The following is a 16,906-nucleotide window of genomic DNA, read 5'->3' on the forward strand; positions in this document are numbered from 1 at the left end:
TTCATTTTTTAAAAGGAGGAAAACTAGAACTCAGAGTGCTTTACACAAGATTCGCAGTGCGTCACAGGTCGGTGTTCAGGGGAAATCAGGTGACAAGTGCATTGTTTTTCAGTCCTTGATTCTGCTCATTACTCCTCATAGGAAAACCTATAGCTCTACATGCTAGTTCAGAGGTAAATTAAAAAATAATAAGATAGTTTCTTCTTACTCTGCTGTCTATTCATATTTTATAAATATTTGGAGGTAATCTTACATCTCTACCCGAATATTAAAAATACAGTTTTAACTTACAATATAGTTTTATGAGTCATACATATAAAATAGTACTATTAGGAAAACTTTATAACACAGTGATTACCTTAAAGGAAAACAAAATTATAAAACAATAAGGCCGATTTTAAATTGTGCATAGGACCAGTAATTGTGTATTTAAGGCAATTAAAAGATTTATTGAAAATTGGTTAAAAGTAGATTGACAATGACATTAAAGAATAAAGTATAATTTATTTGGTGCTACTTTGTGAATGTTTTTTATCTACAAATCATCTCATGATACTATATACAATATACTTTCAATCACAACTCAAACATAAAATAACCTACAAAATCACATGGCTATAATCAATATACAGTGATTACATTTTGAAAAGAAAGAAAGTTAGCAATTAATTAAGGTGCTGTAACTTTTTTCAAATAAAATATTAGCACCATACCAGATAAAAGAATCTAAAACTATTGGCTTCCTCATACTTAAATAACTAAACATTTTTTTCAAAGCACAAATATTAATTTGCAAAATCAGTCCTACAGTAGTTAATATTCCTCTCTCTTTTTTTGCATTTATTTCCCAGTAAGGAAAAATACAAAGTAAAAACTTTCACAGGGTATGAAAATCAAACAAACAAACAAAAATCTAACGAAACCAAACGTCCTTCAGCAATGAGTTCCGACAGAAGCAAAAGTGGACATTTCACGGCGTATGGTACTAAAAGGTGAGAGCTCCAGCTCTGTGGTGTATTCATTGTCATTGTCATCGCTGGTCGCTGTTGATGACTTCTGAATGCACTCATCACAGCAACAGCAGCAGCATTCCATGAAGGCCCGACTGAAGGGCTTGCACAGACAGAACAGGAGGACCGGCGTGACGCAGGACTTAAAGAACAACAGGAACTGGCTGATGATATTGAGAAGGTCCACTGTCTGCTGGGAAACCCCTGTGGCCATGTAGGCGGTAACAATGTTGCAGATGTTTTCAGGAATAATGCAAAAGCCATATAAAATGGTCAACGCCACCACTGTGCAGTTCATCTGGCTTTCTAGCTGAATCTGCCGCTTATTCCCTCGGCTACAAGTTTTCTCTGCTTTGCGGATTTTCCTTGCAGTCACTAAGGAGCAGGTGATGGTGAAAAGTGTGGGCAAACAGAAGTAACAGCCAAAATACCACCAGAGCCTCGCACTGTCATAGGTGAGGGCTAAAACGTAGATGGTGTCTGGCAAATCAGGAGAGATCTTTATCACGCAGCGCTCCGCAGGAGCTCGGCCGCTGAAGCCCAAATCCTCCTTGCTCAGCTGGCGAAGAACAACTTCTGGAAGCGCCAACAGGAGAGCACCAACCCATATGACAGCAAGTTTGGCAGTTGTGGAAGAACAGTTTTCGATCATCTCATAGTACATTTGTACATTCGTAGCAGCACGGAAGCGGTCTATACACAGAGCACATAAGGTGAAGGTCGTGACTCCGAGAGAAGCAACCTGGGGGAGGAACACAGAATATGAGCGATCTCACCTGTGGGTGGGAGCTGAAAAAGATCAAAACACTAAGGCAATAAATGCGGTTTGGCCAGAGAGAGAGAACAATTTCCTGGAATAGTAAGGCATGGTAACTGGGTCGGTGACTTCAGCTGAGTCATTGTACGGATGAAAATTGAAAATAAAAATAAAAATGGAATGGTTCAGGGTCATGGAGTCAAAACAATGTATGGCTGAAAGGATCCATAAAGATCATTTAGTCCAATACCATTTTATTATAGAGAAAAACAAAGAGACCCCAAGAATTTCAGTTGCCTGAAAATGCCCGCCAGTGGACCATCTAGGTGAGGAGTAAGGATAATTGAGTGTATCCCATTTTCATTAGTGGAAAGGATGGCTGTGTTTTCCAGGGTGAGGGTCAATAGCATGCCTTACACAGAGCAAACATTCAAGAGCTTATTGTTTCCAACAAACTAGATGAGTAGACATCTCTTTCAATTTCTCCTAAATGCAAATATAAGTGTTTTAATATTATTTTTGCATACAACTACAAAAAACAAGAAAGGACAATTCTCCAGAGGTCAAAATCAAGAACACAAATTCAAAACAGGTCAGTGATAACTGTCCCCTGCCCCCCACCGTCCCGTCCCCCACTCCGTGCAGCATGTTTGCCTTTGGGGCATCTGCCCATCCTGATGAGAGGTCCAAGCCAGTTTTAGTTAGAAGGATGGGACCAGAGTCCACGTACACAGAGGCAGGAAACAAATCTGCAGCCACCATGAGTTGGTTTAGGTCAAAGATCCTTATGAATTTGGAAAGCCCGAAATAGTGATATCTTCATGGGTATAAAGAGAAAAAGAAAAATCAATCAAGCGAGATAGTGGAGAAACTTGTCTAGATTTTAGCATTTGAATCCGGACAACTTGGGGAGTTGAGAGGGAAGGGCAAATTCCAACCAGTAGCCTGAATTTACACAGAACTAGAGCCAGAAATCACGCTGTCTATGTGGCTCAGAGAAACCCAAAATGTAATTTAAAATTTTCCCAGGCACCAGACAAGTGAACACAAAACCTCTCTGGAAGAATGCACTTTAAAATGAGACCTTAAAGAAATTGCACAGATAAAATTCCAGGTACATGGATTCAAAATTAAAAATCACAATATGCAAGGAACAATCTACCACTATGTGCTCATATGCAGGAAGAAGCAAGTTACAGAATCAGATATAAGCACAATTATCATGAAATAAATATGCTCATCAAATTTAAAGAAATATGAGATAATGAGGGAATATCAAAGATAAGAGAAGGTATAATAAAATAACCATGAAAATATGCCCCCCAAAAGGAACCAAATAGAATGTCTAAATACTCCAGCCATAGGAAGACTTCAGAAGATCAGAAAACTCTGATGCTGACCACAGAGAGCATTATATTCAAAGAGAAACTACTCTTACACACATATGGTCCAGACATCTCAGTAAATCAAATTAGAAGTTATGAACTCTATACACATATATATTTTTTTCCACGCAGAGGCTTTTCCAGGAATATTAATGAATGCTCCTCATGCAAACATACTATCATTCAATCATCTAATATAAAATATTTATTGAGCATCATGCACACATTCTAATAGGGTACATAGGCATACATTCAACACAAGCACACATTTGCACAGTACCCTGCTAGATATTGGGGATATAGAAAAGAAAAGAGGCAGTTTTTTTTCACTCAGAAGTGGGAAGGTGGTTCTCAGTGACCATCTGGGCACAATAAATTTACTCAACTAATTTGGGGGAAATGGAAGTGATTTAATGTTTAATAAATGTGGCCATGATGTATATATTTAAGCAAGGACAATGAGTAGACGATAAAATATTCATAAGGATTAAGAAAAAACGAGACTAAAAGAAAACTCCCTCTGTGAATGGGATGCTTTGGGCTGCGCCCCAGGCCCCAGGCCCCCGGGTATTTGCATTTGCTCTTCCCTCTGCTAGTGGAAGTGTTTAAGCAAGGCTATAGGCTGCGCCTTGGCAAAGTGACAAGGAAAAAATGTTGACAAAAGGAAAACCATTTGTTATAATAATTTTAGCTCTCAAAACATGAGTTGTTTATGTACTACATTCAAGCTGTCACTCTCCCCAGAACAATGGCAACTTGCCTTGTAGATTTGTTTTTTGAGAGAAAATAAGTTTATTTTTTAAACAAATCATCCAACTTAAATCCACCAGATAATTACTTCAACCCAGTCTTGGCTACAGGCAAGCTCTAATGGTACTAACTGTTACATGAAAGTTCGATTTAAATCCTTATTTTTTTAAAATTTTGTCACTCCAGTTAAATTTAGAAAAATGCCGTCTGTCTTCCTGTGTGATCGTCTGTTGGGCTGCATTTTGATGAAAAGCTAGCAGCTTCTTGTAAATGGTTATCCCTATTTTCTTGGTATCAAAAGTATTTTTAACGTATAAAGTTCTAAATTTCTCCCAGAATTCTTCACTGTTACACATCCTCTGGAATTTTTTGCAGGTTTCTGATAGCTGCCCAATGTCATCCAAATTAAGAAAAGAGATCTGTAGGATGATGTTGCCAGGCATGCGTACTAACAAATCAAATTTCCCTGACTCAGACTCAAAGAATAATTGAGTAGTTCTTGCCCAAACACTTTCTGTATCTGTCCGTGCAGCTGCTCATTCAGCAGGAAATCTTCATGAGGTTTCCTCACCTTTTGTGGAAGGATCGTTTCTCATTCCAGATGGAGAGAAACCATCCATGACTTCCAGATAACCTGTTTTGGCGATGACCAGGTGGTGGAAGTCCTTGCTCAAAGAGGGAGCTGGGCTTCCAACTGCATGCAGAACAGGGGGCAGGAAAGAAGCCTTGGGCGCCTCCTGGCGCGCCAGTGTACAGCAAGCCTTGTGGATTCTGAGTTCCAACATCAAATAGCATCTCTTCTTCTTACGCACTACACATTAGTCAGTGTCTACTACTTTTAATATGAAAAATAAGGACATCGTATCCATGCCCTGACTGTTCTCTTATTATTGGAGACAGTTTGAAAATGAGATATAATGAGTGGTTTAATTGTATGAAAAAATAGGACTAACAAAGAGCTAGGTCAGTGCACAACAAGATGTCACGATTGAGTTTATAACCACAATTTTTACTTAACCATATCTTCAGGAAGTTTCATATAAACACCAGTATAAGAAATATCAATTTAATATGACTTCTATTAAGAAAAGAGTCATCTTTACAGTCACATTTTGAAAATTAACCTTCAAATTAATAAGTTGCTCACCTTGATGGAAATTTATTTTGTACCTATGCTGAACACTCAGAATAATTCTTAAAATTGAGGTCCACACTGTGCAAGTGTCCCAAGATCAGATTATATATATTTTTTAATGTCAGTAATTGCCACACTTTGAATGGAAATCTGAGAAGGACTTGGCATTTCCCAAAAGTTTATGTCAAAGAGTATTCTGTGAAAATTACAGCATTCTATTTTAGAGATTTTTGAGACTTTACATTTATATTTTATTTTTTGAAATATTTTGATTCACTTTGTCTATAAGAATGTAAAGCAAAATAAAAATTCTCAAATTATCAAAGATACACAAATCCTCAGCAAGGCTTTCTGTGCAGTCTTCACTAAGACAAGTCTTGGTGCGTTTCTCTGTCACTATACATCCTGAGTCAGTCTACAAATGCAGAACTACAAGGTTTATGTTGTGCACTCTTTCTAAATTATGGATAATATTTCTATTAAAAGGATAGCTTGGTGATATAAAAATACTAGTCGCTCTAGGGAGAGGCAATCTCTGAGAGGCTCAAAACATCAATTTTGTTGGTAGTTTTCTACCATTACTTACAAAGAACATAGCAGAGATAGCATGTTGTCCCCAGTTAATCTCTCTGATTTAAAATTTTAAATCTACAGATTTAAAATCTGGACCAATTATCACAAGACCTAGCTAGTATTTGCATAACTATCCACAAGTCAGTTGCAAAGTATTTCTTGAGAAGTAATAGTACCTGAATGTGGGTGGGGCAGACACATATAAAGATGGGAGCGTTAGATTGCCACTCCTTGTATATGATAAACTGTGCTGCACATTCACTCTCAGTTAGAAGATAGTCACTGTTTCAGAAAGCAAAACAGGGTTTCCTAGGTTCTGTATATTCATCTCACATGGTAACAAAAGCTGGGACAAATTTTAAGCAATCAAGATTTATGTGTGCTCCAACTTTTTGCTCAGCAACTTTTCTGCATTGTATTTTATTTGAAGATGTTCAGTTCTTCAGCCATGTTCCCAAAAGCTTTAGTTCTGAGTCAGAACCTCAGCATGTCTGATCTGTAATCCTCTTGATGATTCATGGATTGAGGGAACCTTCCCAATTTTCATAGACTAATTTCAGGAAGCTCCTGCATACAGCTTCCTGTTTTCAAATTGTACTTCTCTCGGATACTATTTTCTGTCATCTAGATCCATCTGAAAGAAGGTGAACTGTCCAGAAAGGGAGCTACAGAGGGAGTTTTAAAGGAGCCTCTAGGAAAAAAAAAAATACCGCTGCCCCAAATGCAGAGAGCACTTACAATGCAGTTGCCACAGCAACCGCAGCCTCATGCCAGTCTTAGATGTCTACTCACTACTGCTGTTACTGCCTGCAGTGTTCTTACTTCAGACAGTTTTCCGTAAATTCACTTATGCATTCAATTTCAGGATGTGAGACAACCAGAAAGGTGCAAATTCCCTGCTCAGTGCTTTCCCAAATCATTTACAGAGAGCTTTAAACATCTGTAAAGAATTAACTGCATACCTCAGAAACTGATAAGAATAACCTGGATAATGGATGATGGGCTAATTTCTGCTTACTGCGATATGAAATATATCCATGTACTTAAAACTGCTAAATGTTGGGGTAACATGAAAAGATTTTCTGTCACAATTTTTAAATATACTTGTTTACATACAGCTCATTAGAAATTCTACCAAGATGAATGGTGCAATTATATGCAATTATAAAACTGTATCATGAATGCTGGATCTTCTGCATTTAATGACCATAGCTCATTGCTAAAATTCAATATCACTATAAAATATGCTCTTGGGAGTAAAGCTGTTAAGCATTAGCTTAGATGTTAGTTCTTTGAAGCAACATCCTGAGAGATGAAATGAGTAAGATGCAATCTCTTATTAATTAAACTGCAATGGGAGGAATAATTAACATCCACAAAAGCAGAACTGTAAACACTTTTAACAGACAAGGCTATTAATTTTGAGACTCAACATTAGAGGATAGCTGGAAGTAGAAATATTTAGCTAGTGGGGAAATTAAGGTATTGAGCATTTTGAGGGGATTGGCATCAAACTACAAAATCAAAAGAATCAAAATAAATGACTTGTAAATCTTTCTTTCAAACAGCAGTGTTCTGCTCTTCTTTGTATCCCAGAGTCACCAGAGGAAAGCTCCTTCCCCCGCTGCCCAGTCAGCATCCTGAGCAGGAGGCTTCCAGTGGCGGCAGCCTTCAAAATACCGACAGGCACAGGGAAAAGCCGAGACCTGAGCACTGGGGTGGGAAAGGAGCAACTCCTGTGCCAAGTGTCCTCCCCAGTGGGGGAGTGTCTAATGCAAGACCAACTTCATGTCATGCGAAAACTGGGACCACCATATTCACTTTGTAGTACACTAAATCCCTGTTCATTCCAAATAATATGAAGAAAGAGCATGCGGATACTTTATGAAAAACTGTCATCAGTGAAGATCCTGTGTTAGCTATTGCTCCATTTCTCAGAAGCCTCCTGCAGACAAATAAGAAAGCATTACGAATGAGAGGAAGCTAGGAAACAGACAACACGGATCGCATAAGGTCCAACTCTTAACCAGGTAAAGAGCATCTTTACTCTTTGATTTGGTTTACATTGATTCCCACAGAAATCAATGATAAGCCTAATGGGGGGGCGGGGAGACCAATGTATGTCCAAGCAAAATTTCTTCCATATGAAATTAAATCTACATGCTTTAACTACAGTAAAGCAACCAGAATACACTGATTTTTACAAAATAGGAAAATTTCTAACCAAAGTCATGATAACTGTACTCTAGCCTAACATATTTTATCTCAAAAAGATGTTTAAGTGCATTTATTTCTGTCCTGTCCTTTGTTTACAAGTAACTCTCCAAACAAGGGCATTATTGTTAAGAAAACCCATTCATTTGGGCCATGAATGATTATCTATTATGAGTCCGTGGTTACAGGCCTAACAATTAAGAAAAAAGCAAGAGGAGCACAGGGTAGAGTTTTCCTTTGAAAACTCTAAATGGCTTGAGCTTGTATGCCTTTGGCTTCCTCTTTCATTTTCCAAAATCCTACTCCTTACAGCACTTCAGGGCAACTTCCTCAGGAAGAGTCACTTCTTTGAACACCCGTGGGGACAAGCATGTTTATCAGGGCCACTGTTTATCAGACAGATATGAACGAGATGGCCTTTATCAGAAGGACTTCATTTCAGAACGCGTGCAAATCATGATGCTACAGCAGTGATCAACTTCCATCAGTGTTTCCAAAGAAAAGCAGAGTGAATTGGACAGATGTGCCTCATCCCTTGCAAACACACACACACACCCCTCCAAAATGAAACAAAGCTCTTCACGGCCACTCTTCCACTGTCAAGGGAAGCTTCTCACCTTCATCGGTATCACTGAGAGTTAATCTGACACACCTACATATCACAAACGTCCATTTATTTCAACTGTGCCCAACCTATTTCATCTGTACGTGATTCCCAGTGCCGTGGAGAAAAATATTTTGAAGGCATTAACTGTCATTACTGCCTCATCCTCTACCTCCCTCTCCCTTGCATAAGCTTGATAACATGATGTTAGTTATTTTAAAAACAGCTGAGACTACTTAAAAGCCAATATATCATCCCCAAATTTGTCCTGTTTCTATAAATCTTTCTTTACCTTTATAGTCTTACCTTGACAGAAGGTTTCCTACCAACAGTGACTTCTAACTTGTGTAACACAGTATATTTCTTGTGTAGTAAAAAAAAAAAAAAATCATTAACATCATTTGTCCTAAGATGGAAAAGCCATCTATTGGGATTAAAAGGTCTTTAGAAAGTTATGTATTCCATCATCATTGATAATAATTAGAAATTATTTAGAAATTAGATAATTATTAGAAAATGTAGTATATCCCCCAAGCCACAGTCCAGTTTTCAATACTTAGTATCATGATGTTTCTAATCAAACTTCAAGTTACCTGGACTTTATGTTTTTTACCTCGGGATTCTAATGAGTTTCTAAAGAAGAGTAACAAATGTTTGCTTATTGTCCCTGTGCCTAATGACGTTGATTTGCATGATGGTGAACCTACATGAAAACCAAATTAGAGTTGGCCTCCTCCATTTGTGCTTGGGTAATTATGATTTGAATGATTTCTCTATAAATTTCCTTGGTAGTCTGTTAAGAAAGTAGTACTCTTTCTCACTCAGTCCTCTTACATAAGGCAAATATCTCTAAATCTCACATCTTGCTGTGAATTAGTTAACAGGATGTTTCTCCTATACAGGAGAGGTTTGACCCAAGGAGAAGGCAGTAAAGGTAGGAGGAAAGGCAGAGAAATAAGGCAGAGAATGATGAGGAGGGAATAAAAATGGCGACCCTAAGTAGAGTCATAGACGGAATGAAAATGACTCATTCCAGGCAGGGATCGAATCAATGGCCTTGGCCTCATTAATGCGATGACCACTCAAATATGCTGACAAATGACACTGAAGACTATCATAAATTCACAAACAAAATATTCTGTCTCAGAAATAAGCCTGGCACTGTGATTATATCCTGTGTCTTATGGAAAGTATCTACACCCACTTTGCAAATGGAAAGACCCCCTATTTGAGGTTGCTGCAATCCCTTTCTCCACTCCACCTTGAAATTTTGGATGAGATCATCTCTTCTGGCACTAAGAATATCATTCTAATTAGGATACTTAAGAGTTAGTCTTGGCAACAAGGTTGAGTTAATTATGGGACGTTGGCAGGTCCATTCTTGGGAAGTAAAATGACAGGACGAGCCCTGGAGATGTGAGCAGAGGTGCAGTGCCAGAGACAAACCTCTCTGCCTAGAAGCCCATCCGTCTGTCTCCCCACAGTCCACATCCCAGACACAGATCCCTGTGCATCCAGTGTGACACTGTTGAATCTCGCTGTAGCACACAGGAAGAGCTATTACAGGTGGAAACATTCTATCAAGATCCAGGCTGTGTAAGAGCAAAGGACAAGGTAGACCCACACCTATATGTCAGCCTTTGGTAGACATATATGCTCAGATCTGTTTTGCTTCTGCAGATATATTTGGTTCCTTTTTGCTGTTGAAGGATGCTTTGTTGACACAACCAGATACCTTGGCAGCCCTCAGGAACTCAGGATAAGTCCTCACTCTGATTGTGTGCTTGAGAGAGTAATACAATTCTTGGAAAAGCATTCCTTATGCTTCCCTTCCTCGTACTCAATAACAGGGTCTAAAGTACCTCTCTTGTTAGCCTTTCTTCCTAGGTTCTCTAAGGTCAAATCGAATAACAGGTATGTCATTGAGATTTTCAGAAGGAAGGGGCTCAGTTTAATGTACTGTTATTACATTGCTACATCAGCCAGACACTTAAGTACAATTTTAAAATTTGACTTAATTAATGCCCTTATGATTAATAAGGACTAATAATTCCAAAGTAGAGATGGTTATCTCAGGCATTATATTCTAAATAATAACTAAATATTTAAGAATATTTAGAATAATTCTGTTTTCTAAATGACATTTCTAGGACTGTCCTTTCTCCCAAATTATTTTGCTAATTATTCTTATGAGTCTCCTATCCCAGGAAAGATTGAGAAAACAAGAATGGAAGAATTAAGATTTTCATAGATGTAGCTTTTCAGCACACACTTAGGCTGTATGGCATTTATGAAGACTAACTGTAAAAAATATTATCCAAAAAGAGACGGAGCACAGTTTTTTACTTTAATTTTTCTATCTTTGATCATAACTAAGTACAATTGTGAGCTGACCCATTCCAGGGCCATTTCTGAACTACTTTCATAATACCTTGTTTAACTCTTTATTATAGTATTCATCACACAATAAAACATTATTTTACTTTCCCATAAACATTGGTAGCAGTAACTCATCTATGTGTTCATTTTGGACATTTGTTCAGTTCTTCCCCTCCCTCTTCCTGTCCCCTACTAACACACTGTCTATCATAGAAAAAAAAAAGCCCAATAAATGTTTGATGAATGGATGAATAGTGAATAAGTGAATGACTGATGACATATATGGAAAAGGGTTATAGGAAATGAATTATTCAAACTGTCCTTTAATCAGTTATTAGGTGCTGCTATTTTATGTATCACCCCTAAAAGCTGAATACCAACTGATATTTCTAGAAGAGAAGTAGAGAAAAATCATGTTCCTGTTTATACTTCATTGCCAAACTTTAGAAAGGATAGCATTCTTACTATAATCAATAGTTAAGAAAATTACTTAAATTTTACATCTGAATATCATAAAGCTTTTATTTCTTGGGTGGGACCCAAATTCACTATACACTGTTCATTAATGAAATTATAAAAAAAGAGCATACTCTATATGTTTTTTCCCATTCTGTAGTAGTTATCAGCTAAATATTTTCATTTGCATGGGAATGCAGAAAATAATTATAAAGGGATTAATGGGAAGTCATGAACTATTTTTAAGTACCATTCTCACACATTGAGTCTATTTTCCCTGAGAATATTATTAGTAACTTTCAAATTGCTCATAAAACTGTATGTTTCCACTTAAAAGTCCATTAGAATACCTAATGGCTATACCACTCAAGCAAATTTACCATCTGCCATGATAAATGTGCTATTACTTGAATGTATGGATTCTAGGGACATCTGTGTAGAATCACATTCCTCTGTGGTATTATCAACTTCAGCTTCCAGAACCTTCCTTTCTTACTCATCAGTGCTAACTATAATCTAAGGAAATGAAGGACCATTTGTTTCATTCAGTTTAAAAGCAGTATTTCTAAATCCATGGGAAAATCTGGCTGTTTTCATCACAAGAGATTCTAGATGTTTTACAAATTATCCCGAGTCCTGAGGCCCTGGTGAGATGCATTCTCTTTATTCATTTTCCACCATCATCTAGGAATCTTGTATCCCAGTAAAACAAACACTTTAAAACATACAGTTGGAGATGGGATTATTTTAGAACTATTTGATGTGTCCTGCCCCACCACACACCATGAAGGAGTGAGTTCTTTAAACTAAGAAAGAGTCTATATTATTCAAAGCCTCCAATTAAGATCCAAACAAATAAATATTTAGTGGATCTGGATCAGATGATACATGGACTCTGGTTGGCTTCCACCAAGTAACGAGCAAAGAGGCGTTGCAGTTGCCACATTCAATGCCTGCATTAGTTGGCTTTAATCAGTTTTTTAGGTCTTTACGGGAATGGTGTGGCAGGGAACTCCTCTGCCATTCTCCAGACCTTCATTCTCTCTCTCCCTCCCCCCGCCTCTGCCCCCACTCTCTCCTTCCCTCTCCCACTATTGCTTTGAATACAGTTTTTCTCTGATGATTATCTCATAAACCAGTTTAAAATAATGTGTCTGTTAGGATGGCTACCATCCATCCAGATTTCCTTCTCTCCTATTCCCCGTTTTTACTGCTCCATCTGCCCTTGGTCCTCATGGGACTTATCACTAGGCCGTAAAGGCATCCTAATCCTGGAATAAGAAGGAAGAAGTTACCCTCTATCACAGGTCCTAGTATATTCCCATTCAAATCAATACTAAATATGATAAAAAAAAAACTCCATTTCTAGTGATAAATCCTGGAAGCGGGGTGCTCTCCTCTAGCTTTATGACAACAAATTGAAATAAAGAGCTGAATGCAAATTGTAAAGATCTGTAATTTCTGCTGAAGAAATGTCTCCTATTTTCCTATGCAAACCCAACTCCCCCTTAATTCCACTACCCCCTTAAGATTATGTTAATACTCAAGTTGTGGAAAATAAAAGAACTGTGGTAGAAAAGGAAAAGAAGGCAAAAGAGAAGATGGGAGAGAAAACTTGTAAAGATCAATAAAAATAATTGTGGTTTCTATGGAGAACAGCATGGAGATTTCTGAAAAAAATTCAAAATAGAGCTACCATATGATCTAGCAATTCCACTTCTGGGAAATTATCTAAAGAACACAAAAGCATTAATTTGAAAAGACATATGCACCCTCATTTTTATTGCAGCATTAATTACAACAGGCAAGATGTGGAAACAACCTAAGTATCTACTGACAGATGAATGAATAAAGAAGGTGTAGTGCATATACACAAAGGAATATTATTCAGCCATGAAAAAGAATAAAATCTTGCCATTTGCAACAACATGGATGGGTCTTGAGGGCATTATGCTAAGTGAAATAAGTCAGAAAGAAAGACAAATACTGTATAATTTCACTTATATATGGAATCTAAAAGCATAAAAAAAAAAAACCCCACAAGTTCATAAACACAGGGAATTAATTGACGTTTGCCAGAGGCAGGACTAGGGGGTGAGGTGAAAGAGATGGTTGTAGGGGGTCAAAGGGTTCAAACTTCCAGTTATAAAACAAATGAGTCACAAAAGTAATGTACAGCAAGGTTAAAATAGGAAAGAAAGTAGACCTTAAGAGTTCTCATCACAAGAGAAAAAATGTTTAACTATGTAAGGTAAGAGATATTAACTAAACCTATTATGGTGGTTATTTCACAATGTATACAAATATCAAATCATTTTGTTGTATACCTGAAACTAATATAATGTTATATTCAATTATACCTCAATAAAAATTAAAAATTAAAAATTAATTGTGAATAATAAAATGTTTAAATAACTAAGAAATATTAAAAATAAAGGCACTGGAAAAAGCAAAACACATTATAAGACCAGAGAATTAAATTGGAAGATGAAATACAAATGAAAGTGCAGTATATATTTTTTTTAAATTCTGAGAATTAGAGAATGAAAATTAAAATCCATACATAATATATACTGTCACTTACAACTCACAGGTCTCATTAAATAAATTTTTTTCTATTTTTTTATGAATTCGGATGCCATTCTTTGAAAGTTTTTTCAAGAACTTTGGTAAATTTTTTTCTTTACCCAATTTCTTTTTTTTTTGTCTTCATTATTCTTTTTTCCTCTAATGATAAAAATTTCTACATGTCCAATACATTTAAGACAAGTCAATATATTCCTCTTTTATTGGGATAACTCTCCTGTTCATTTTATGCTTTACTTTTGTCTCTTCTTTACATATGTCAATTTCTTCTGCATTATTCAATCAAAGACATTTTAAATTGAAATTGACCTTGAGAAGGCATATGGTAGACACATATTCTCTAATATAAACTCCACTACCTGCTCTGCAATTCAAAATTGAACTGTCTACCAAATAAATTAGATATTTCAGAGCTACTTGGAACTTGGCAACAAGAGAAATCCTGGATTCTGGTAAAGTAGCAACAGCTGATTTAGCAAGCATGGAATGATTCTGCATCTGATCCCTGCCAGGTTGACAGAGGGTCTTGTTTACTGTCTCTTGCCTTGGTCCTTCTAAGTAGGTACTGTTTTGTGTTTATTTATCCCCTCGCTTTAGGCCCTGGAACAATGTTTAACATAGTGTCACTGGCCCTGGTGCCAGACAGGATCAGGGGCTCTGGAATATTTACAGTTTCCTTTCTTCTGCTTCCATAAATGAAACGGGCAGTATGAATGAAGGTAATCAAGGGCCAGCTGGCTAAAAACACAACTGGCAACAAAGCACTTGGGCTCCTTCCAAGAGCCGGTGTTTAAAGAGAGGCCATTTAAAGAGCAAATTCCAACTCCCATAATTACGGTGCAGGACACTAGCTGTAGGATAAAAACAGTCACATTTTATTCAGAAAGATTTCTGTTCCCAAAAGTTAGAATCTATTATTTGCCCCTAGTCAAGAAATTTTCTAGTCTTAGTGTCAATCCCTTAAAAATAGCCAATCCCTTATATTCTCATGAATGGCAAACATGTATACTTTGAGTATATTAAATAAATTCTGCGCCATGTTGTCCAAAGTGTTATTTTTTTGCTTGAGCTCCTTCATACAAAAAAATTAAATTATTAAGAAATTGAGAAGGAAACAGAATAAATAAGAGATTTCATGAGAACTTAGATGGGACACCATGGCAGACAGCCAAAGACACAAACTAATTTAGGAGGTTATTAATATATCATGAGGCCAACTGACAAAAAAAAGGCAGATTTCCTTTGTTAAATAAAATATTACCCCTATTTTGATATTTTTTTAAATGCAATAATCTTGGCCGGGGGTGGGGGAGGAACCATGTTGGAGCCTAGAAATCTAGTAGACAAACGACAAGTTTTTTTCTTGTTTGTTTTGATAATGACCACTATGGACTGGCCATTTATTAACTCTAGAATCTCTGCTAGGTGCCGAGTCAGAAATGTATGTGATACCATATTCAGAGAGATAAATTTAAAATCTAAATAATTCTACACATTATGGAATCATAATTACTGCACAGTCTGGGAGCAGATGAGTTTGAAGATGAGTAAACAAAGCTACCCCTTTTGATAGATGATAGATAGGTAGATAGATAGGTAGATAGATAGATAGATGCATAAATAATTGGCACTAGAAATGAAGGAGGGACCCAGAGTAAAAGTGAAGGGATTTAAAGGGGTTCAGTAGCCATAGGTGTGTGGAGCAGCAGCCCTGATGCTACAAATCTCGGAAATGGGTAAAGCTAGTAGCTTGAGACCCCCTGGAAGGCATTACCTCGATGTAGGGCACAATCTTGCAGGAGAAGTCCTCCAGTAGCCACTTCTTCGTCAGCTCGTGAAAGATGACGAGTGGAAGGCAAAAGAAGATGATGAGAAAGTCCCAGAAGGCCAGGTTGGCCAAGAGGGAGTTGGAGATGCTCCGCATGTAGTAGTTATGACACACTATGCACATCACCGCCAGGTTGCCAATGATGCCAGTTCCAAAGATCACCACCGACAAACACATGACCGCATAGGCTCCGTAAGACTCCTGGGTCAGCGGGTAGAAGGGGTTCTTCAGTCGCAAGCGCCTGTTCGTGCTGTTTCCCCGGCGGGGATCCCCGCGTTCATTGACCCCTTCATCCGAGGACCCATTGTGGGCCAGCGCCCTGCCGGGGGGTGCAATCATCCGCCCTTCGTGTCTCGAAGGTCCACCGACCGTCTTGGGTGGGGAGTCGTGGGGGGAACCCTGGTGTTTCCCAGTTCTCCTTGGCCAGTAATAAAGGTCGCTGGCTCCGGGTTCCGTCTTCACACTCGGCTCTTGGCTGCGCCCGGAAATGCCAGCGCCTCTCGGACCCTTCTCCTTTTCCTCTAAGGTCTGAAGGAAGAGTTGGAGAGCCGTGGGGTCCCCTCTCCCCAAAGTTCCAGGGGGCTCCTGGTCCCAGGCACGTTTCCACCTCCAGGCGCCAGGTGGCCTGGCTGGAGGTCCCGAGGGCTCCGCGGCCGACGCCTCCGCCCCTCTGCCAGCACCAGGGTCACCGCCCCGGGCCGCGAGTAGGTCCCACGAGGGCGCCGCACGTACCGCTGCTTCCTGCTCCCCCTCCCTGGGCTCACGCGTTAGCAGGTCTCCTGCAGAATTATCCGGTCCCCAAGCGTCCCTGCTGCGAAGCTGGTTCAGTGTAGATGAACAGCTTTCCCCCAGACAAGTTTTGTTTCTGAGCGCAGGGGCGGACCCGAGGGCAGGAGAGGCAGACACCTTGAGCAGGAGCAGAAGCAGGAGCAGAAGCAGCAGCCGCGAGGTGCGGGCGAGAGGCGCGCCCGGGGCCCGCATGGCTCCGTGAGGGCGCACCCGGCAGCCGCGGCTCCTGCTTAGGACCGACACCTGCTGCCTAAGTTGCTGCCGAGAGTTAGACACATGTCACTTACCCCCGCCCTGGCAGCGGGGGACGGGAGATTACGGGGAGGTTGGGGGATGGGTCTTGGGGTCACAACCCTCCCGCTCTACCATCCATCCTCCTTTGGCGTCCTGTGCATTTCTCAGCCAAACCCAGCCCGAGCGCCGCGTATCCCCAAGGTTCA

At 39.0% G+C, this 16,906-nt stretch overlaps 1 protein-coding gene across 1 annotated transcript; it reads right to left on the bottom strand.

Annotated features, from left to right (window-relative positions):
• Positions 1 to 529: 529 nt before the first annotated feature.
• On the bottom strand, positions 530 to 16,658 carry GPR37 (G protein-coupled receptor 37). Its single transcript, XM_054563819.1, has 2 exons — positions 15,624 to 16,658; positions 530 to 1,752 (listed from the first exon to the last, which is right to left on the bottom strand). The coding sequence occupies exons 1-2, from the start codon at positions 16,656 to 16,658 to the stop codon at positions 934 to 936; spliced, it is 1,854 nt and encodes a 617-aa protein (XP_054419794.1). The 3' UTR covers positions 530 to 933.
• Positions 16,659 to 16,906: the final 248 nt, after the last annotated feature.

Source organism: Pteronotus mesoamericanus, unplaced genomic scaffold (genome assembly GCF_021234165.1).
Source record: "Pteronotus mesoamericanus isolate MK-2021 breed Mesoamerican mustached bat unplaced genomic scaffold, CSHL_Meso_final scaffold_85, whole genome shotgun sequence".
Lineage (NCBI taxonomy): Eukaryota > Metazoa > Chordata > Mammalia > Chiroptera > Mormoopidae > Pteronotus > Pteronotus mesoamericanus.